The following is a 23,466-nucleotide window of genomic DNA, read 5'->3' on the forward strand; positions in this document are numbered from 1 at the left end:
AGAGAGTGGTAGTGTGTGTGAGATAGAGATAGCGGCACACACATGCAAAGAGAAAGAGAGAGAGAGCGAGAGAGAGAGAGAGAGAGAGAGAGAGAGAGAGAGAGAGAGAGAGAGAGAGAGAGAGAGAGAGAGAGAGAACTTATGTTTTGTTGTTATGTTGACTTTATAAATCGATTCATTATACTTTTTTTTAAATCTCTTAGAGATAGCAATGCTCGGTGAACACCTTTCCATCTTCCACCAGATTTGCTAACATCACAGTTTTGCTGACGCCTTGTTCCCGTATCATTCTCCAGAAACCATCTGTTGTAAGCGGTACTGGACCTGTAACAGTGAATCGGCGTTGTAATAGTTGTTAACATTCCGCTATTTTAGAAATTGCAGCCTAAAATATAATCTGCTTGTGTTTTGTTTTAGAGGTTTTTAGTCTTATGAATAATAAGGAGTGGAATTTAGGGCGACGACACACGGTACGTGTGTCTCGTACGACCGATGGAATCGTAATGTTTGTGTTATCACAATCAGCTATGCTTGTGGCTATTCTCATACGAAGTACTCATATCGCCTTGAAATCAGTCGGTTGAGCGCTGAACTACAGTGCTTGAGTCAAACTATTGAACCTAGTCGGTGGATCCATTCTTTTCCGTCACAACCTTTGCCCCATGATTCGTATATGAAAGGCTGTTGTATGTCGTGTCCTGTCTGTCGGAAAGATACCTTCTAGCTAAAGATGGATACATGGTAGATTTCCTCTGAAGATTGCATTTCAGAATTAACCAATGTCTGACATCCAATAGCTGGTAATGAATAAATCAATGGTAGCCAATGGCGTCATTAAACAGGCCTTGGCCTTAGGCTGTAACAGTGGTAGCCCACCGGGCTACCAGGTTATAAAATCTAGTAACCCTTAGTAAAAATTGATAGCCCCATAACTTATATTAAAAAAAAAACAAAAACACAACGCTTTGTCTTATATGTAATAGAGTCGGTCATTTCTATTTGACTTACGTGTTATTTGTATAAAAGTAAAATGTAAATAGTATGCACGTATGATACATTTATATATTGTACAAAATACAAGTGATTAACTAACTTAACTTGATAGGTAGGTGGTTATTACACCATATAATATACTATTATAATGTGTGGAATATAATTTAAAATAGTGCAGTTAATATTAATAAGGGCAAGAATATATTCAATGTATAAACTATTTATGTTCAGGATGGGTAGATCGTCTGTATCTGAACTCTATGATAGAAAGAACATTTATTGTGTTAAGCTTCATGAATTCTCCTACTTTCGAAGACGATGTATCTCACATAAGTTGCTGAAACCTATAAAACAAGTACTTTAATACACTTAGTAATAAAACTATTAAAAATAAGATGTAATTGGACATATTGTGTTAAAGTTAACACTTTGTGAGTATGGCTCTTTAACGTACAATAATGACATGTCATACAATAAAAATATAACTCTTGAAAAATACAGTGAAATTATGACATGCCTATCATAATATTGTGGGTTATATTATCTGTTTTAAAAATGAGGATCCGATACACCAGAAACATTTGGACGCAATGCCAATATGTGTTGTGAAATGTTGACATATACACACACATGTTGATAGATATTATCTAAAGGCAAACCTAGTGCATCTTACCTTGAGTGGCTATATACGCGTTTTCCTTCTTGTAACCGTGCAAAGTGTGGTACTACATATTAAATCGTGCGAATTGTATTACAAAAGTACAGGTATACATTATAAATCAAAATATGACACATAATTTGAAATAAGACAAACGAAATGAAACAAAAACATGAAGCTAAATAAACGGCATACTAATATTGCAGAATATCACGCACGCACACACGCACACACACACACACACACACACAATAAACAAAACAATAAAAACATATTTTAAAATTAAATAAATCTTAATATTTAAGATAGTTTTTTCTTGACATAACGAAAGAAAGATAAAAATAAAGAAATGTTTTATTTAACGACGAACTCAATACATTTTATTTACGGTTATATGGCGTCAGACATATGGTTAAGGACCACACAGATTTTGAGAGGAAACACGCTGTCGCCACTTCATGGGCTACTATTAGCAGCAATTGATCTTTTATTTGCGTTTCCCACTGGCAGGATAGCACAAACCATGGCCTTTGTTGAACCAGATATGGATCACTGGTCAGTGCAAGTGGTTTACACCTACCCACTGAGCCTTGCGGAGCACTCACTCAGGCTTTGGAGTTGGTATCTTGATTAAAAGTCCCATGCATCGACTGGGATCCGAACCCAGTACCTACCAGCCTCTTGACCGATGGCATAACCACGACGCCATCGAGGCTGGTTTGATATAACGAGAGCACAACGGATGCGAAAAATATGTTCTGAAAGCAATTAAATTAATCCAAATTCTGCACCATTCATGCATCTTATGTAATAGTTATTTTTAAAGCCATTTTTATTTCTTTACACGGTATTACCGCTGTATCATGATATAACATAAGCGATCTTCTTAAAAATTCAGTGGGTACTCTTCAACAGTGATTTGAAATGTAGTTTTTTTTTTCCATTTGAGAATAGACTTTTAAATTGATAACAAACAAGAAATGGGCAACAATTCTGAACATGTTTAATTATTTGTAATTAAATAATACATTTTGTTTCAATACACCTTGCATTTACACGGTGCATTTTAATTTGTCAACATTGAATAAACCGATTTAACAACTCGACTCTATTAATGGAATTCGAAATGTTTAATCGTATCAGAAATGGAACTTGTTTGGTATCAGTACTACATACTATTATAATAGTTCAGACAAAGGACATAATCGACATTGCATTTCGTGTCAATAAAGGGTGGGGCATAGTCCAGTGGTAAAGTGTTCGCTTGGTGTGCGATCAGTCTGGGATCGATACCCCGTCGGTGGGTCCATTGGGTTATGTCTCGTTCCAGCCAGTACACCGCGACTGGTATATCAATGGCCGTGGTATGTGCTATCTTAGCTGTGGCATGGTGCCTTTAAAATGTCCTTCCTTAGTACAAATGGAACAAGGCAGCGAGTTTTCATTTTAAGACAATATGCCAAAATTATCAAATGTTTGACACCCAATAGCCGATGATTAATATATAAATGTGCTCTAGCGGTGTCTTTCAGGTTGGACTATTTTTAGCAAGATCGTCTGTCTCCACGTCATTTTTCCGATTGACTCATTTGACGGTCATTCTACAGAACGCCATGGTTGTTCTCGTTTAGTATCTACATGTCCGAGCCTGTCCTGTCAGCACTGGGAGATTGATCGCCCCACACTAAGAAGCACTAGGAAGCGGGCTCGGCCCATACTACACTTTTGTAGACTTTAGTTGGGTTTTTTGTTATTGATACCATCTCGTATCCTCCGAAGCCGGGCTCGTCCACACCACTATACCAACCATGGCGACGTGACGATGCCCTAGTCTGATAATCTCTCGTTCAGACGGATCCGGCTTCTCGAGATCTGCATTTCAGCACAGGACTACATCTTCAACATCTAATGACTGCCATTCTAGTAGTTTTATTGAAGGGATGCAACACATCTCGTCCCTACAAGTTGTGCACCTTAACGACCTTAACTAGGTCACACACGTGTACACATAGATCGGACTTTAAACTTTTAGACCTTTGTTCGAAATTATTTAAAGGTCAAAGTAAGTCGAAATCCAACAGAGACTCATAGAGGTATCTCAGTTCTATTTGTAATCGTTAAAGTTTTTGAAAGAGTGCTGGAAACGTTAATGCCAGATCTGAACGATTCAGATTATTGTCCTAATATTCACCAATGTAGTTTTCAGAAAGGCCTTTCTAGGATTCACGCTTTGTTCAGTCTACAAAAAAGACCCTATCAATCACTATAGAGAACGAGGCGATGGAGTAATTGATACCTTTTCTAAATAATGCTAAAGCCTTTGATACTGCCTGGCACTCTGGTCTGTTGTGGACACCTTCTGAAGCTGGAATATCCCCTAAGGTCTGGATTACTTTAGAAGCATTCAAACCTTCGTACGAACTTTTATGTCAAAATTACTTCTTTTTTTTTTAAATATTAGCTAGTCCATTCCCAGTCTGGAGATTGACGCGGTAAGACGTGTTTGTTTCGCTTTTGCACACTGCACGTGCTTTCGCGGCTCGACTTGGGGATCCTTCACTTCACTTGTTTTTGTCAGCGAAGTGAAGTTTTCTACTGGGGTGTATGCGGCCATTGGACCTAATTGAACGCTGGAACGCTTCTCGTTTTGACAGTCTGCACCACCAGGTTGGATTCTTTTTTAGCAAGATTCCTTGCCTCCACGTCATTTCTCCATCTGACTATGTTGACTTGGGGATTTTTTTCCTGACTCGTATGACGGCTATTCTGCAGAACGCCACGGTTGTTCGTGTTTAGTCTCTACATGTTCGAGCCTGTCCTAGCAGCACTGGAAGAGTGACCACCCACTCTAAGAAGAAATAGAAAGCGGGGTCGGCCCCTACTACTCTTTTTCTAGACTTTACTTTGTTTTATTGTGATACCATCTCGTATCCTCCGGAGTCGGGCCCGTCCGCACCACTATACCAACCCATGATGACTGGACTATAACCTAATTTGATTCTCTCTCTCGTTCAGACGGATCCGGCTTCTCAAGATCTGTATTTCAGCACAGCACTACACTTTCAACGTCTATTGACTGTCAATCTAGGGGTTTTCTTGACAGGATGCAACCCATCTCGTCCCTACAAGCTGTGCACCCTACCGGCCTTAACAAGGCCACCCACGTGGATATATAGATCGGACTTTAAATTTTTAGACCTTCGTTCAAAAGTTCATGTCGAAATTTTCAAATATTATTAAATAGTCCAATCCTCTCTTCTTTCTCTTATTTATTTTTGGACTGCACTTCTAAAATGCTCCAAATTATATAAATATTCGACCAAGCAGTTAATTATTTAAATTTTTGGCTTGTAACTTTTTATTTTTTTTATTATTTTATTTTTAAGATTAAATTTTTTATTAGTTGCTATTTTCAAAATTCTGCCCATTTTCAACTCTAACCCCACACCCCACCCCACCCCACCCCACCCCATCCATCCCGCGTCAGGTCACCGATCTTATCTAATTTCTTTTTGACCACCCGATCTAATCTAGCGACCAAATTTAATGAGTAGAATTTTCTTTATTAATTATATTAATTAGAGGTGTGCATCAAAAATTTAAAGGCCCACTATTTAATTTTTGGATGTATATTTCAAAATTGTCCCCTTAATTTGTGTTTGTCCCGGGACAAGCCGCTGGTTATCCAGAGACAGGCCCCGGGACGGGCATGCTCGAAACTCTAGTGGTATATGAGCATGTAAAAATTCAACTTGAACTATAAAAAGAAAAAAAAAGAATCTTAATTGGACATAGACGCCTTAATATGTTATCCAATCCAATTTGATAATTCAGGCATGAAGTCTTCTGGGGAAAGGGTTCATTTATATACATTTTCCCACTAACAAGATAGCAGATACAACGACGTTTTACTATACCAGCCGTGGAACATTGGATGGAGTAGGAAAACCAAATCCAAACAGAAAAAAATAGCCCACCCCCCTAGGTTACGCCTCTAGATGCAGCAGAACATAGTTTAAATGATTTATAGATTTAACTATTTTACAAATGACAAACGGAACCAGCAATGAGTATCAGTATAATTTATTAGAGACGGGTAACACATTTAAATTCAGACATCAAAGTCCATCCTTAAGTAGTTATTCATATACACAAATGGTGGTATAAACAAGGCAGCATGGACGTCGATTTCACAAAACGTATTTAAAGTGGCATTTCTATATAGATTCAATCACGTGAACAACATAAAGCACTTTCTTATTTGACAATAAACGTGGAATTTGAAGTGGGAAAAAAAGCGAGATATCGTAACAAATTCCCACCCACCCCTTTTCTATTTCTTCATATTTAATCTTCAGACAGATTGTTTTCCCAAGGTTCATGAACCGACTGTCTTGCATGCGAGTATTTCGTGTCTAACATGTTCATGAAATTACAATGGTTGCTGCTGCATCTTAATTTACATTTCAGGTGGACTGACTCTCTCTCTCTCTCTCTCTCTCTCTCTCTCTCTCTCTCTCTCTCGCTCTCTCTCGCTCTCTCTCTTTCTCTCGAGTTATGGGCATAGACGTACGGATTCCCAGTATTTTAGGGGAGGGGGTGGGGACAGGTTGGCTTTTGCCCGAATTAAATGACATTGCTCGTATCTGGTTAAAAACATTTCCGAATGTGGATATTAATATTACTACAAAACAGCTATAATATAGGGTTTCAAACGAATCACTTCGCATTTTTACAAGGATTATAACTAATTTTGACTGCAGAATGATGGAAATACATGGTAAAACGGTCTGAGGTTAACACATTTTGCCCGAATATCTCTATAATTTTTGCCCGAATTTGAGGGTTTGCTCCAGCTCTAGGACTGCAGTTGCCCCGCCCCCGACACACACACACACACACACACACACACACACACACACACCCTGTCTCGTACGCTTATGACCATGGGTCACACATCTCCAATGTCACTAACTCCAAGCATCTTTCGTCTTTCCTAATTTATAGAGATGATGTTAACTCAGGTTGTTGAAGAAAAACAGTACCGTGTCTTCAAGATAGGCAGAGGACACTTCTGCCGTTTAGCCAGAACTCTTACACAATAACATATTGGCTGGTTGTGCATTATGTTTGTAAATATTGTCGCTTCTAACATACTTAGTATATCGCTTTTCCCAAATATGTCTTGGCTAAAAATAACAGATTTTGGCTATGGGTGTTTTACATTTATACATCTGGTTCCAGTGTTCACTGCTGTCAGTCTTAACAATTGTATATATTTACAGTTATTTTCATATGGGGGTGAAATTTGCAATATGTTTATGAGTGATAGCCTGACATTTCTTTTATGATAGTTATCTTTGATAACGAGTAACTTATAGCGAATCAATATAAATAAAAAAACGTAATACAATACTAATGACAAATCGCATATAGCACGTGCTATGTACCAATTTTGTAAGCTTTTAGATAGTCTAAAAGATACAGAGTACACACTTGTGTAAACGTGACAGACCTACTAATGTTAGATTCATAGTCGGCGTGCATGTTGTGAACTAGATGTATTACAGGCAGTTAATTAATACATGCTACTTTCAATGGTTTGTAGTTTCTAGTTTTGGGGAAAGCAGCAAACTACAAACAGAAACAAACACTCATCAACAACAACAACAATATAACAAACACAATGCCTTATGAGGTCCTGGAGAAAAAGAGCCCCCCCCCCCCCCCCCCCCCCCCAATACACACAAAAAGAAGAGATAAAAAAAGAACTCACACACACAGCCACCAATCCCTCAAAAAAGAAACAACATGATATTGACAAATATTATATGCTTGTTATCTTATCATATATATTATGTGACGTCATAACTGTAGACGTATCAAGTTTTTCATATTCATTCATTTGACTATTTCGCCCTGAATTAACAAAACCACAATCGTCAAGATGTGAATCTTGTTGTCGATTCCTCTCCTCCTCGTCTCTGGATACATCGCCTCTATCAGACGGATTATTTTCTTCTCCAAGATTTTTGTATTGGTTAGCATTGGCATTCATTACTCGGGGCACGTCTCTGTTGTCTGGTTTAGAAATACTAGTATTTCGGTGATCAGATTTTAGTGTCCCCTTTACACGTCTGACGTACCTACAAAATAATTATAACACTTGGACTGTCTCTGATATATTTATCCTCACCTCTCTCTATATACACACATATATATCCGTCTCTTGTTTCTCTGTCTCTCTTTGTATCTCTGTCTCTGTCTCTGTCTCTGTCTCTCTCTGTCTCTTTCTCTCTCTCTCTCTCTCTCTCTCTCTCTCTCTCTCTCTCTCTCTCTCTCTCTCTCTGTGTCTACCTCTTTGTGTGTGTCTCTCTCTCTCTCTCTCTCTGTGTGTGTGTGTGTCTCTCTCTCTCTCTCTCTCTCTCTCTCTCTCTCTCTCTCTCTCTCTCTCTCTCTCTCTCTCTCTCTCTCTTTCTCTCTCTCTATCTCGGGTTCTCACTTCATCAAAGCGCTCTTCATGTTTTTTTTGTTTTGTTTTTATCAAAAACCGATGGACGAAACTTATAATGATGAATTAAGTCAATGAAAGAAGTGAAATGTATTGTACTGCATGTTTAAAGAAAATCGTTATGACAAATACAGAAAGCTTTTTCATGGATTAGAGTCACTATTGAGGCTGTAATTATTGTGATACACAGATACTAATTCCAACAGACAGAGAAACAGATCGATACAAGCTATATAGATAGGTAGGTAGGAAGGTAGGTAGATATATAGATAAAATAAACAAATAAATAATAAATAAATAAATAAATAAATAAATAGATAAATAAGTAACAGTAAACTTCCAGAACCCATTCCACCATGAATTAATTTGCAAACACCATATACAACATTTTAAAGGTGCACTTTAATTTCAGTTAATTTGATTATTAGTGTTTAAATGCTAAACATATTTTAATTTATTTAGTTTGTTAAATAGGGATATTTGAGAAGACTATTTGATAGTTTAATATTTATTGTTCATGTAATGATACAAATATAGATGTGTAAAATTTGGTAAGTTTGTTACTTACCATATAAACACACCAGCGAGCGCAATAAGTGAAACAGACAGTATTCCAACTGCAGTGAACAGTGTAGTGATTGTGGAATCAGAGTTGTCTGTGTTACTAGAAATGGCTAAAACAAAGAAAAACAGGAAGAAAAAGAAAAGCAAATTAAACACTTTACCTAATATTAACGTCAAACAGCCTACCAATCAAAGATTAGTTCTTCCTGTCATTGCACAATATATAAGTTCGCTGACCCTAGTTTGTCCCACGTTTGTAGCTTTTACTTCTGCATGCAATTGTAAGCGACCACAAACACCAGGATTGCTCATCGTGTTTACCACTATTAATAATTTAATAAAAGTCGTTGCAAGGAGTGTTTAGGTTAACGTAAACAAATCTGTATCAAACGAATATCTTTTTCCCCGCATAGTAACTAGATCATCTATTTAGTATGCATACACGCAACGCAATCTGCGAATGAAAATACGATGGTAATAACAAATATTAAATAAGATAAACAAACCTGTTTTACAAGTATCATCTTTCCACCCAGCATCGCACCCAGTTACAAGTATTTTCACTTAAACAGTGACCACACTCCTCAGTGCAATTCCTACTATAATAACCTCGATCACATGCTGGAAAGTTATTTCTAACTGACTAACCAAGCAAAGAACTAACTAATAAGTAACTAATTACATGTGATAATTCACTCACCGAAACTAATTACTATGTTTACTTCTGAACGCTTATTGATAACAGTTTTCATGATACATAGGTTTATTTCTAACACTGTTTTTGTGAGTAATGTTTTCTTATATTTTTTCTAACACGTATTTCAGTTGTAATATCGAACCTCTTTTGCACGTATTTTCCTTCCATCCAGCAGCGCACCCCTCACTGCAGACTCCATTTTTTGTATCGCATGTTTTATTTCCTCTAACGCAGTGACCGCATTCGTCATTGCAGGTAGTACCATAGTAGCCCTGTTCACATGCTGAAAATAATAATAATGTCATATAACAAATACGAATAATTAAAATGTCTTATTCTATATGTATATTTTATAACTTCATTATACTTTTTCCATACATATTTCGTATGGCATAGTTTGCTTGTGTGTGCGTATTTATCCGTGGATGTTAAAATGTGCCTAAACCATTATGGTGCATAGTGATACAAAATTCACGTGCAATTTGGCGGCTAAACAAATAATGTTGTACTCCTCTGGTAGTTGCTTATGTTATTAAAGCACTGAACCTACCAATATAAACATAACATCATCAAAGGTTGATGACACGATAACAAACTAGATTCCAGTTGTCGGCTGCTCTAGACTGTTATGTTTAAATTGATGTGTTATGAACTGTACCGCCAGGAACCGTGTATTCATTTCTCGCATAGAGATAATGCGTTTCTTCCAAAAGCTCAATATTTCAAGTAAATGAATAGATTAAAACGCATTACTTTTTAATACGAGTATCGGTATTTAAATCTTCTCTGAAACACGCTGATTTTCAAATATAATGATACAATATATTGATGCAAAATTCGTGAGATTCGGATAGCTGACTTTTTACAATGGTATTATGTCAAGAACATAAATTGAGAGTATAATTGCAATGATTAATTCTGCACTATGTGCGCATAGATTAATTTTATCAGGTCCACCAGAATCCTGAGAATACCAACTTGTGCATCGTGGTAACGCCCATCCTGTTTTACACTGCTGACAATGTCCGGAAGTTTTATCGCAGATATCTCCAGGCTCACACTGGCCACACTTCTCACAAGATGCACCCCACCAGCCTTCACTGCAAGCTAAAAATACAATAGATTAGGAGTCAAATTTAGGATTTTAATATGAAAAAAACACTGTCCTGGTCAGACAGCCCAGATAGCTGAGGTATGTTCCCAAGGCAGCTTGCCTGAACCTTAATTGAATTACAAAAAGTACAAAAATAAGTTGAAATGAAATAAAATTATCTGGCCAAAACTGTCAAAAATAGGTACATTATCATGCCGGCCAAACGTCATATGTAGGTCTAAATAATAAACATTTACACAAATTGTCAGATCAATATACTGAGGTATTGTGAAACCAAATCCGAAAACATATATGTGGGACAGAATAACAACATGCAGACATACTGGCATACAGAAGAATCGGTAAGACGAGGTGTGTGTGTGTGTGTGGGGGGGGGGGGGGGGGGGGGGGGCTAAAGTTATGCGCTTCAATGTTGTGCATACAACATAAGCTATGTAGGCAGCTTTTTTTGTAATATAACGTAAAGAAATGAAAAACATATAACTATCCTGTCATTTTTCATTGATAGAACTTTTCCATCTGCTAGTGAGATGACGAACTTGCGTCTCTATTGCATATACAAGAACATAACACCTACCCGTACACAATGGTGGCTCATATTCAATTTGACAATTCTGACAATGTCCTGTCGTTTGATTACACGTATTTCCAGGCTGGCAATAGCCACACTTCTCACACGATGTACCCCAATATCCAGTACTGCATGCTGGAAAACAGTCAACCAAATGCTAGTATTACACACGATTTTGCAGGTTTTGTTCTTTGGCGTGTATTCTATCCTGCAGTGATGCATTTTATAATACAACTAACATTACTTTAGTAAGTATATTTCACACGGAATACTGTCATGTAAAGTCTAGTTTAAAAAAATCAAAACACGTTTCTTTTGTTTGACGACACAACTGCAGTACATTGAAATTATTAATCTTCGGCTGTTGGATGTCAAACATCTGGTGGTTTTAATACAGTCATATAGAGGAAACCCGCTACAGTTCTGTTCATTAGTACTAAGGCATTTTTATATACAGCATCCCACATGCTGGATAGCACATAGCACATATCGTTTGATAGAACAGTGGTGGTGTTGTGGATGAAACGGACAACAGAACAAAACTCCAATGGGCTGAGTGGCGAGGATCGACCCCAGACTGATCTCGCATCAAGTGGGAACTTTACCACTGGCCTACGTTCCGCCCCAAAACGTATTTTAGGGGTCGGAATGTAAAATGCACTACAACGAAAATATAGATGATACGAATACAACACGTACTATACAATGACAAATGCAATATAAGTCTAGCTCAGAAGAGGCTTTGTTATGATGAAATCCTTGAAAGAAAAGCACATTAAAATGTCAAATATAATAGCTATATTAAACTGCAATAATAATAATAATAATAATAGATAACTGGAAACAAATAAACATACGTAAAAGCAGATATAGAGACAGTCGGATAGGCAGATATACATGAATACAGATACATGTCTCTCTCTCTCTCTCTCTCTCTCTCTCTCTCTCTCAAAGAGTCCCTTCTCCTCTCCTCTCTCTCTCTCTCTCTCTCTCTCGTCCTCTCAGAGCTCCTCTCTCTCCCTCTCTCTCTCTCTCTCTATCCCTCTCCTCTCTCCTCTCTCCCTCCCCTCTCTCTCCCTCCCTCCCTCCCTCCCTCCCTCCCTCTCTCTCTCTCCCCCCTCCCTCCCTCTCTCTCTCTCTCTCTCTCTCTCTCTCTCTCTCTCTCTCTCTCTCTCTATATATCTCTCTCTATATGTATATATATATATATATATATATATATATATATATATATCGCTTTGTGTGCGCGCCCGTGTGTGTGTGTGTGTGTGTGTGTGTGTGTGTGTGTGTGTGTGTGTAGTGTTGGGGTGGGGTGGATGGATGGAATCCTCACAACAGTGTGCGCTATATTTATCAACTGTTTGATATCCAAAGGCCAATGCTTGATTTACAATGGTCTTTAATGGTGTCGTGTGCAATTTTTTTTTTTTTTTTTTTTTTTTTTTGCTAAACCAAAATCGACTTATTGATCAGTATAAAGAGAGCAACCCCATAGCATATGGCACACACTCGCACATACAAAATATATCATGTTTAAATCACATCCTGTAAATACTGAATGTTTTCATTTCGCTTTGGCTATGTGCTATTAATTTGTATTATGTTATATCAATATACGTATGTCTTGTTAACATTGAAAACAAAAGAGATTTAATATTGTGCATGCAACATAACCTACCTAAACTTAAACACGTCAACAATGCAACAAAAAAAAAACAAAACATATGACGTGATTTTTCGTTGACATAACGTGTCCATCATTTATTAAAATGAATAACTGTAGATGCCTACACTTCGAGTCCACGCTACACATACAAGAACATAATACCTACCCATACATAATGGCGGTTCATATCCAGTTTGGCAAGTTTGACAGTGGCCTGTGGTTTGATTGCACGTATTTCCCGTCTGACAATAGCCACACCTCTCACAAGATGTACCCCAATATCCACAACTGCATGCTGTAAAATAAAGTGAAAAACAGTGTAATTCCATATTACCTACGATTGCTCAAGTGCTAGCGTGTGTGTGTGCATCCTATGTTCGAATGCTGCATTTCATAAAATACTAAAGTTATTATTGGAAAACTATTCAATAGCAGAACGAAGTCATATGCAGTCTAGTTCAAGTGCGTATATCTGTTGAAAAAGAAATGAAACAAAAACATTATAAGAATATGGTTTAAACAATAAATTTCTCCTACCGGTTCAAGGGCCATAACTCCGATAAACATGACAAAATCACATTTTGGTAGAGTTATGGTCCATGAATACATTTGCATGGAAGTCAAATTTGATCAGCCAAACTGGCCTCGGTGACGTCGTGGATAAGCCATGAGACATGGGCTGGTAGGTACAGGGTTCGCAGCCCGGTACCGGCTCACAGCCAGAGCGACTCAATGGGCAGGTGTGGCCACTACACCCTCATTTCTCTCACTAACCACTAACAATTAACAACTAACCCACTGACAAACAGCGCAGATAGCTGATGTGTGTGTGTGTGTGCGTGTGTGTGTGTGTGTGCCCAGGGCAGCGTACTTGAACCGTACATGGATATAAGCACGAAATAAATCGAAATTAAATGATACGGTAACCGGACTAGGTGGTGTCGTGGTTACGCCATCGGTCATAATGCTGGTAGGTAATGGGTTCGCAGACGGTACCTTTTCCCATCCTAAGCGAGTTTGAAAGACTCAGTGGGTAGGTGTAAGACATCTACAACCATCCTCTTTCTCAGTAACCACTAACCCACTGCCCTGGGCAGTCAACCCAACTAGCTACGGTATGTGCCCAGGACAGTGTTTGAACCTTAATTGACTATAAACACGAAAACAAGTTGAAATAAATTAAAATGATCTGGCCATAACTGTCAAAAATAGGTAAATTATCATGAAGGTCAAACATTATGTGTAGCTCTAAATGGTAAACTTTTACACAAAATTTCTGATCCGTATATTGATGTATTGTGAAAAGAAATCCGAAAACATGTACGTGGTACAGACTGAAAATCAGACATAGATAGAGACGTATAGAAAAGTATGGGGGGGGGGGGGGGGGGGGGGGGGGGTTAAAATATATACAGCGACGAAAATATATTAAAATATTGATGACTACAAATAAAGACAGATAGCTAAACAGGCAGACAGTAGGGCAGCGGGACAGGCAGCCGAAGATAGACAGATACATGTATGTTGCAGTGATATTATGACAGAAATGATTTCGTGAATGTCAAACAGTGTTAATTACGTTCATGTAATCACTGATTCACTAAATCGTTTCTTAATACAACAAATGCATACCAGTATATTTTTGGTAATTTCATTGCGTATTATAACACTAAATTAATATATTTAGGCTTACAATGTAGTAATGTGGTGTCCATGTGATGTCATACATTGTTCATAAATTCAAGATATCAGCCAGTGAGGTAGTGTTGCTTATGATATATTTATTCAAATATATAATGGACGTGGGAACGCTATGTACATCGTCGCAGATAATAAAACGGCTTGTATATCATGACCGAATATATTGTTTTTCATATAAATCGTCTTACTATCAAATGCTGTACCAGTCCACCCATCTGGGCAAGCTGTACATCGTCCTGTCTTCTTGGCACACACTTCCGTCTCATATCTACAGTTACACGTCTTGTCACAGTCTTCACCATACCAGAAAACTCAATGCATAATAATAAGCCAAACGAAAACTAAGAATATTCATTATATAATTCAGACCATTTGAAATGAAAAACAAGTATCCTAATAGTATACATGTTTAAATAATAAACGCATAAAGTAAACGATAATATATCAGTCTTTATTTATTTATTTTTACTTTTTAAAATGTACAAAAATGTACAAAAATGGCATTGGAAGAACACCAGTTTGTCACACACAACACCTATACATTCTACTCGGTGCCATTCAGTACCACGATTATGGTTCTACTATCACAATGATAACGTCAACGACATTAAGGTGCAATAGTAGTGAGTCATGATAAAAGGGAAACTATTAATTATTTGTATAATTCTGCATAAAAAAATACAACTTAAGTTTATTTACCAAATACTTGAATTTCACACAAAGTAAGAACTCCGTTATTGTAATCACGGCCAGGAGGTAAGCTGACGGTAATACGTCGACCTTGTTGGATACAGTTCACTTGGAATATAGTTGGAGGAGACGATGCATTGGTCCATTGATAGCACGTAACATTATCAACTTCAATATGAAATCCTGTTAGTCTCTTGTGAACTGAAATAGACAGCTGACATTATATTTAACGTAGAGTATATCATTCAAGATGATTAGCAGGTTTTAGAAGAACTTAAAACAATATACTTATAATACGTTACGTTGTATATAAATGTGTTTGCAAAATTACATTAGCTATTATTCGAGTATTGACCATACATATTTATTGTCAATAATCAGTGGTAAATACCATTGGTCATATTTGAACTATTTTTATATTAACAATTGTACTGAGTGTAGTGCAAAACAACACATATTAATAAAATGCAATAGTAAAGTAAAGCTTGTTTTATTTAACGACGCCACCACAGCACATTGATTGTTTTATCTTATCATCGGCTATTGGACGTCAAACATATGGTCATTCTGACACTGTGTTTTAGAGGAAACCCGCTGTCGCCACATAAACAGCAAATAATATTTTATTTGCACTTCCCGCAGGCAGAATAACACACACCATGACCTTTGTTGAACCAGTTATGGATCACTGGTCGGTGCAAGTGAGTTCCACATACCCATTGAGCCTTGCGGAGCACTCACTAAGGTAAAATGCAATAGGTGTCAAGATAAACCAATCAACCATAAATGTAAATTGAAAGGTATAATTTCATAGAAAAAGGGAGTAAAGAACACAGAAATAAACAATTAAAAAACCCTAAAAACATCACATTATTATTATTATTAGTATTATTATTATTATTATTAGTAGTAGTAGTAGTAGTAGTAGTAGTACTATTAGTCGTTGTCGTGGTGGTAGTAGTAGTGGTAGTAGTAGTAGCAGTAGCGGACGAAGTAGTAGTAGTAGTAGTAGTAGTAGCAGTAGTAATAGTAGTAGTAGTAGTAGTAGTAGTATTAGTAGTAGTAGTAGTAGTAGCAGCAGCAGTAGTAGTAGTAGTATACCACCACCTCCCCCACCAACATCATCACAATTATAACCATTTTCAACATTATTATTTTCTGATTTTTCACGCCAAAATGAAAACACAAATTGGAAACTAATGCAGTTATTGGTCTGTATTAATTCCTACTGATATCATTTCGTTCACGATGCATATATGTTGTTAGTAATCTGCCTATGTTACATACATGATCTCCTTTGGTATATTTTAATTGTTTGAAGCGGGTACGTTCTACCCAAGTCAACTTCCCAGAATCGTGGTTCGGCTGTTGCGCATGTGCAGTGAAAAGGAGGTCGGTTAATAAAATCTGTACGATTATCACCATCCACAGCCAGCCACGCTTCACCTTCATATCCAGGACAAGATGTAGACTGATTAGCTGTTCTGTTCAGAGCCACATTTTCTGAAAATTTATGAAATCGTATATATGCATGCATGCATGCATGCATCCATCCATCCATCCATCCACCCATCCACACACACACACACACACACACACACACACACACACACATACATACATACGTACATACATACATCCGTAAATGCATATGTATGTAATACTAATAAAATAATAATATAATATTATAATAGCATGTCGTCCCGAGAGTTGGAATTACTTTACCTATAACTCACAACGGAGACCAAGTGTTATTGCCCATTTAATTACATTAACAAAACACTAATTTTGTAAGTTACAATTTGTTTATTCTAGAACGAAGCATAAACATTTCATCTACGAACGTATTTTATCGTATGCAGAAACAAATTTAGTCTACATTATGCAACGACCAAAACATTTATGATAATTGCTAACAACTTAATCGTAAATATCAAGCTAAAAAGATTAATTTGTTTAAATAGTTTTAAAACAACGATCCAACGTTAAATTTTAACTGAGGAAATAAGTATGACGCCACTTATCGTAAGACATGAGTAATGACGACAGGGCCAGACATGTATTTAGCACCGTGCAAAAGCTGCCTGGTTCAGTCCAGTAGGAAAGGAAAGCTATTGTAACACAGCTGCGCTTTACCTTGTCAGAAAGTGTTACATTATAATTAATAGTTATTTCCAGTTTGGAGCTCGCTGCTGTAGGGTATGTATATTGCCCCCATACCATTGACTGTGTCTTCCTTGTATGTGTGTGAATTGGATTCTGTTTATTGGCCACGCAGACGCTTTTCATTTCGATAGATGTAACACACTTTTTCAGCAAGACCTCTTACATCGACGCCAAATTTCGGACGGATTTTAGTGGACTGATTCGACGACTTTTATTTGTTTGTAGTCTATGTCTATATCTGCTTGTCCTAGGATCATCTGGGAGAATAAACACCTCAAACTATGATGAAAAAAGAAGTGGGATCGACCCATACTTCTCTTCTCTTGACTTTAAAAAAAAAAAAAATTGTTTTTTTTGTTTTTGTTTACATTAGTACCATTTCTGAAGCAGACCCCGTCCACACCTGCATATTAAATACGATATCTAGACAATACTCTAGTCTGACTCAAACAACATTAAACCTTCAACATCTACCGACTCAAGATTTTTGTTTTATTTTGGTTAGTTTGTTTGGGTTTGTTTTGTCGTATTGTTTGTCTGTGTTGGTGGATGTCTTTTTTGTGTGTTTGTGTGAGTTTTTGTTGTTGTTGTTGTTGTTGTTAGCGGAATACAATTCATCATGTCCCTACCAGGTGGTCACCCTAACCCCTATACATTCGGAAACTTAGATCGGAATTTGAACGTTTAGACCTTCGTTCAAATTGTGTGTCAAAACCTTTTTTCCATAATGCTAAATACTTTGGTCCTTTCCTCCTTCTCTTTTTTACATTTTCGATTTTATCCGGGCTTATATTTTACATTACATTTTATTCCAAATATCCGTAGCACAAATTTAAGATCCCAGCCCCCGTCTCACTATGCGATCGATTGTACCCACAGCGATCGTGTTTGACCCGCTATTCTATGAGATTACGATAAACCAGTTTTACTAAATAAATAACTGTGTTCCGTTTAATGTGTATATGTAGTAAATTTGTGATACTATAAGTAGAGCTGGGCGAACTGTGGTATTGTTTTGGAGCAGAGTTGTGTCTATGGCCATTGTGTGTGTAGAATCCAAATCTGATGGTGTATGTTACCTATCTTGATGTTTGATATAGGTTAATGGCACAAAATCAAAATGGCTGCCAAAACGTATCTTTTGTCACAACACTATGTGTATTTTCTATACACTACGGCTTGTAATATATGATTCTCTTACGTTTTTTCACAATGTTGATTTCACATATGATGCCACAAATTGTATATGAAATATGGACATCACAATTTGCTGTTAAAGTAACCTACAATTAATATATTTATTTATAGAATCACATTAATATTGACCAATGTTGTGTTGTATCCATCCTTGCAAATGCATGATCATGGATGTACAGATGAAGTAAACGTCTCCTTCTTTCTGTTTATACGTATTTGTTATACAGTAGCGTGTTAATGAAACGCAAAAAGAAAAATATGAGTACGTTTTGGGTGAAATAACAGAAGCATGGGCGTACATAGGATTTTGAAAAGGGGGTTCCAAAATAGATTGCAGAGATATTGGGCATATATGTCTATGTTGAGTTCTGAAAAGGGGGGTTCCAAAATAGATTGCAGAGATATTGGGCATATATGTCTATTTTGAGTTTTGAAAAGGGGGGGGGGGGGGGGTTCCAAAATGAATTGCAGAGATATTGGGCATATATTTCTATGTTGAATAAATATAATAATGTCAGATATCAATGTCAGATATAGTAAATTATAAAAAAGCGATTTCGGGGGGGGGGGGGGGGGGGTTCGGTCGAACCCATCGAACCCCCCCCCCCCCCCTGTACGCCCATGAGAAGAGTGTATATTCAAGGTCACTACCAAACTACAAAATGAGGCTATTCTCGAGGGAATGGCACCAATGATATACTTATTCAAGAAACCAAAGAAAAGAAAGAAAAGTTATAATTTGAAATACTTCAATTAAATCTAGTAGCTAAGGATTTTTATAATGGGTGGGTAAACACAACAACATATCATTTTATTGATATAAGGGTTTTGGTCACCCGATGAAGAAAGACTATGCAAAGAAATACAATAAAATAGCAATATGGTATAAAAAGGTAAGGACATTTAACGATGTCATGAACACGAATGCCTATAATAAAAGAAGGAAAGTGAAGAGTATCGACGAGAGCTGAATCAGGGTTTTGATTTAAAATGACAGATAGTAACGTAAGGTTTCAGTATCATTATAGTGGGAGAAAAGACAGGCATGCGAGAAGAAACTAAAATAATCAGTCTGGCATAAAAAGAAGATCAAACAGATGAGATTTATAAGAATGAATGAATGAATGAATGTTTAACGACACCCCAGCACGAAAAATACATCGGCTATTGGGTGTCAAACTATGGTAATGGAAACAAACAAGGTGATGATCAACATGAACAGAAAAATTCAATATATAAATAAAAACAGTGTAAAGAACTGTGCAACAATACAAATACAAATATCACAGATACATGTAGATACTGACTTTTACTCTAAAGTTCAATTTGTGCTGTATTGGCCATTCTCAAAGAGAATGTTACACCCCTGCACCACGGTGAGGTTACATCACGCGCAGGGGGAGATTTATAAGAACCAAGTTATTCACCCAAAAATCACATTTAACCACCAAAATTAATACATATGGACATTTTAGTCTATGAGTTACCATTTTGACAGTAACGTCCGTAATAGCCATTTTCACATGCGGTACACTCGAACTCTTCGATATTTCCTATACATTCTTCAGCACAATGACACTGATATCTTCCTGAAATAAAAGAAAAATGGCAAACTAAAAAACAAAAAAACTAAACATGATTAAGTATATATTTATAAAACCAAGCATGTAACTATACACATCAGCTGCGCTGTTTCCCTTATCTATTGCATTTAAAACGAAGGTGAATTCACGCATATATTCGTCTCGACTTTCTAAGTTTTCTTTCCGTAACTACCACTGGCGGTAGGGTAAAAACAGATGTAATCCGAGCCTCGGGCCTATATCCTAACGTGTTTCAATCCAATTACCGAATTAGCAAGAACTATAGGTGCCCTTCTGAAATCATATTAAAAAACGTTCTATAGCATTCCGTGATTCATTCCCAAGAGTTTGGCACCCAATAGCAGACGCATTTTTCGCGCTGGGGTGTCGTTAAACATTCATTCATTCATTCCCACGAATGTACGAAACATCGACAGACAGCTAGACACGTAAATAAGTAAACACATACATAATACAACCATATGTTATGTTTCTGGCTTTAAAATACATGCAGTTCTGTGTTTGAAATATCTGTCTATGCACATGGGCGTGAACATTTACACATCTCTTTATTTATGGCTGTTTTAGAAAGGTATTTTGGCGGCTGTACAGGCGCTGTTCAGAAATTGAGTTGGAACCATATATTGTCCTATCGAAAGGAAATGTTTATTTAACGACGCACTCAACACATTTTATTTACGATTATATGGCGTCGGACATATGGTTAAGGACCACACAGATATTGAACGAGGAAACCCGCTGTCGCCACTTCATGGACTACTCATTTCGATTAGCAGCAAGGGTTCTGTTATATGCATCATCCCACAGACAGAACAACACGTATCACGGCCTTTGATATACCATTCGTGGTGCACTGGCTGGAGCGAGAAATAGCCCAATGGGCCCACCGACGGGGATCGATCCCAGACCGACCACACATCAAGCGAACGCTTTACCATTGGGCTACGTCCCGCCTCTTGTCGTAACGCCTCTTGTCGTAACGATTCGTTCTTCTATCTAGACAAAGCATCTGACAGCGATTCGTGGTTGCATAGCATGATGACTGTATCGTAACTTCTTTTGGCAACATTCGTGCGCAGGTTTAATGATATTGAATATATTAATGACAGTTAAACGTTTTTGTTTTGTTTTGTTTAACGTTACCACTGGAGCACATTGAGTTATTCATCGTTGGCTACTAGTCATTTATACATACGGTGTTACAAAGGAAACCCGCTACATTTTGTTTCCATTAGTAGCAAGGAATCATTTGTATGCACCATCCCACAGACATGATAGCACGTATCATGGCATTTGATATACCAGTCCTGGTGCACTGGCTGGTACAAGAAGTAGCCAAATGGGCTCACCGACCGGGATCGATCTCAAACTGACCGCGCATCAAGCGAGCGCTTTACCAATGACTACGTGCCATCGTTTATATTACGCCTTCTATTACACACTTACGTTTTCTTAAAGGGTCATTCCTGAGTTTGCTGCATGTTTTAAAATGTTATCCACTAACATAAACTTTTTAACGATTGTAATTACATATGAACTATATTTTTCTGCATAAAATATTAGTGTCTCTATATTAAACGTGCTTCTGATCGTTCTAATATGTGTACTAGATTAAATTTTATTTTAATTCCTAAAATATGGGGTGTTTTTTTCGTACGTACGAAATGATTTAAAGACAAAATCCAGTTTGGAGTTCTTACAAATATTAAGGCGGACAGAAACACATTGAATATACAAACACTTTTATTCTAAACAAGAATATATATTTAATATGTAAGTTTAGCCGTAGAAATATTTTATTAGTCGGAAACATCTTAACTGCAGCAAACTCCGGAATGTTCCTTTAATATTGTTTTCGTGTATCACTATTGAGTATATTAGCGCATCGTATCATCAACTTTATCAGAAGAAAAAACAGGGGACGGGGCGTAGGCCAGTGATAAATCGCTTGTTTGATGCGCGGTCGGTTTAGGGTCGATCCCCGCCGGTGGGTCCATCGGGCTATTTCTCATTCTAGTCATTACTCCACTACTGGTATATCAAATACCGTTGTGGGTGCTATCTTACCTGTGTTATAGTGTAAATAAAAAAATAGTTTGCTACTAATGGAACATATAGCGATTTTTCTCTGTAAGACCATGCATCAAATTAGTGGTGTCGTTAAACAACACAAACTTTAGAAGAAATCGGTTACATTCTTCCATTAGTAGCAATTAATTTCGATATGTACTTTTCCACAGTCAGGACAGCACACAACACGGCCTGTGATGTTCCAGTCGTTGGAGGCAGGTTGTTATTTTGTAGGGTTAATACTGTGATTATTGGTAGTTAGTTTGAGTAATTTTATTGTGTACACTCCTATAATATGTTATCTTGATGGATATATGATCAACGAGAGGGATCGATCCTACAACTTGATGGACTTCAAATGAACACTCGGTAGTCCACGGAGAGGCGGCGGGTGGTTTCTTCTTTCATTATGGGGTCCTTAAGCATATAGACGTACATGTATTTTATCTCGTTCTATTTTTCTTTCTTTCTTTCTATTTTTCATTATTGCGTTACTGTATCTATGACACACAATCATTTAGATACATATTAAACACAAATATAATGTTAAATAGAATATTAAAGTGTGTAAATCATCTTTAAATACAGCTTCAGTGAACATATAATACATACATGCAGAAGAGTGGCAGTATAAGCTATTTACCTTGTATTACAGGAAAATACCCAATCAAAAACCAAACAATAACGAAGCAAGTACGTTTAGCGACCTGTACAGCCGCCATTTGCTAGATGTCAACCAGGAAGAACGAACCTTTAGTAAACGCTGTATGTTACACACATCAGATAATAATGCAGCCTACATTTAAACAGGTCAAGCACTCCGAATATAATTTTTGGGAGGGGGTTGTGTTGTTGTTTTTGGTGGTTGTTATTGTTGTTTTTTCTTTTGTGTTTGTTGTTGTTTTGTTTTTGTTCCTTTTTATAGGTAATCTCATATGGTTTAAATATTGTTTTGTTTAACGACACCACTAGAACATGTCGACAAGTTCAGGTAAGTACTTTTGACCAATTGTCAAAATGACCATAATAATGTTGACACTAAATAGTTATAGCCAAAACTATGTTAAATAGATAAACAAATGATCCTTTCTTTTCGGTTCCTACTTGTGATGAAACATTGTATTCCGTGCTTTGAGTGTCAGGTTTTAACTTGGTGTGACAAAGCTTATGACATACACCACCCAGTATCTTGTCCTGTACGAAAGAGCTGACCATATTCAGAACTTTCGCCCATGGCCGACGTGTGTCATAGCAGCTTGATATC

The 23,466-nt window shown here is 37.1% G+C and overlaps 1 protein-coding gene across 1 annotated transcript in view; it reads right to left on the bottom strand.

The window, feature by feature from the left end:
- LOC121367356 overlaps positions 1-22,924 on the bottom strand; it is a 105,681-nt gene extending 82,757 nt beyond the window's left edge. The window contains exons 1-7 of the mRNA XM_041491520.1: positions 22,900-22,924; positions 20,016-20,117; positions 15,182-15,366; positions 12,941-13,069; positions 11,115-11,243; positions 10,398-10,530; positions 9,233-9,289 (exon numbers count right to left, since the gene is read on the bottom strand). Of these exons, the coding sequence (XP_041347454.1) occupies positions 9,233-9,289; positions 10,398-10,530; positions 11,115-11,243; positions 12,941-13,069; positions 15,182-15,366; positions 20,016-20,117; positions 22,900-22,924 (760 nt within the window). The remainder of the gene's footprint in view (positions 1-9,232; positions 9,290-10,397; positions 10,531-11,114; positions 11,244-12,940; positions 13,070-15,181; positions 15,367-20,015; positions 20,118-22,899) is intronic.
- Between the last annotated feature and the right edge of the window lie 542 nt (positions 22,925-23,466).

This window comes from Gigantopelta aegis, chromosome 1, assembly GCF_016097555.1.
Source record: "Gigantopelta aegis isolate Gae_Host chromosome 1, Gae_host_genome, whole genome shotgun sequence".
Taxonomy (NCBI): domain Eukaryota; kingdom Metazoa; phylum Mollusca; class Gastropoda; order Neomphalida; family Peltospiridae; genus Gigantopelta; species Gigantopelta aegis.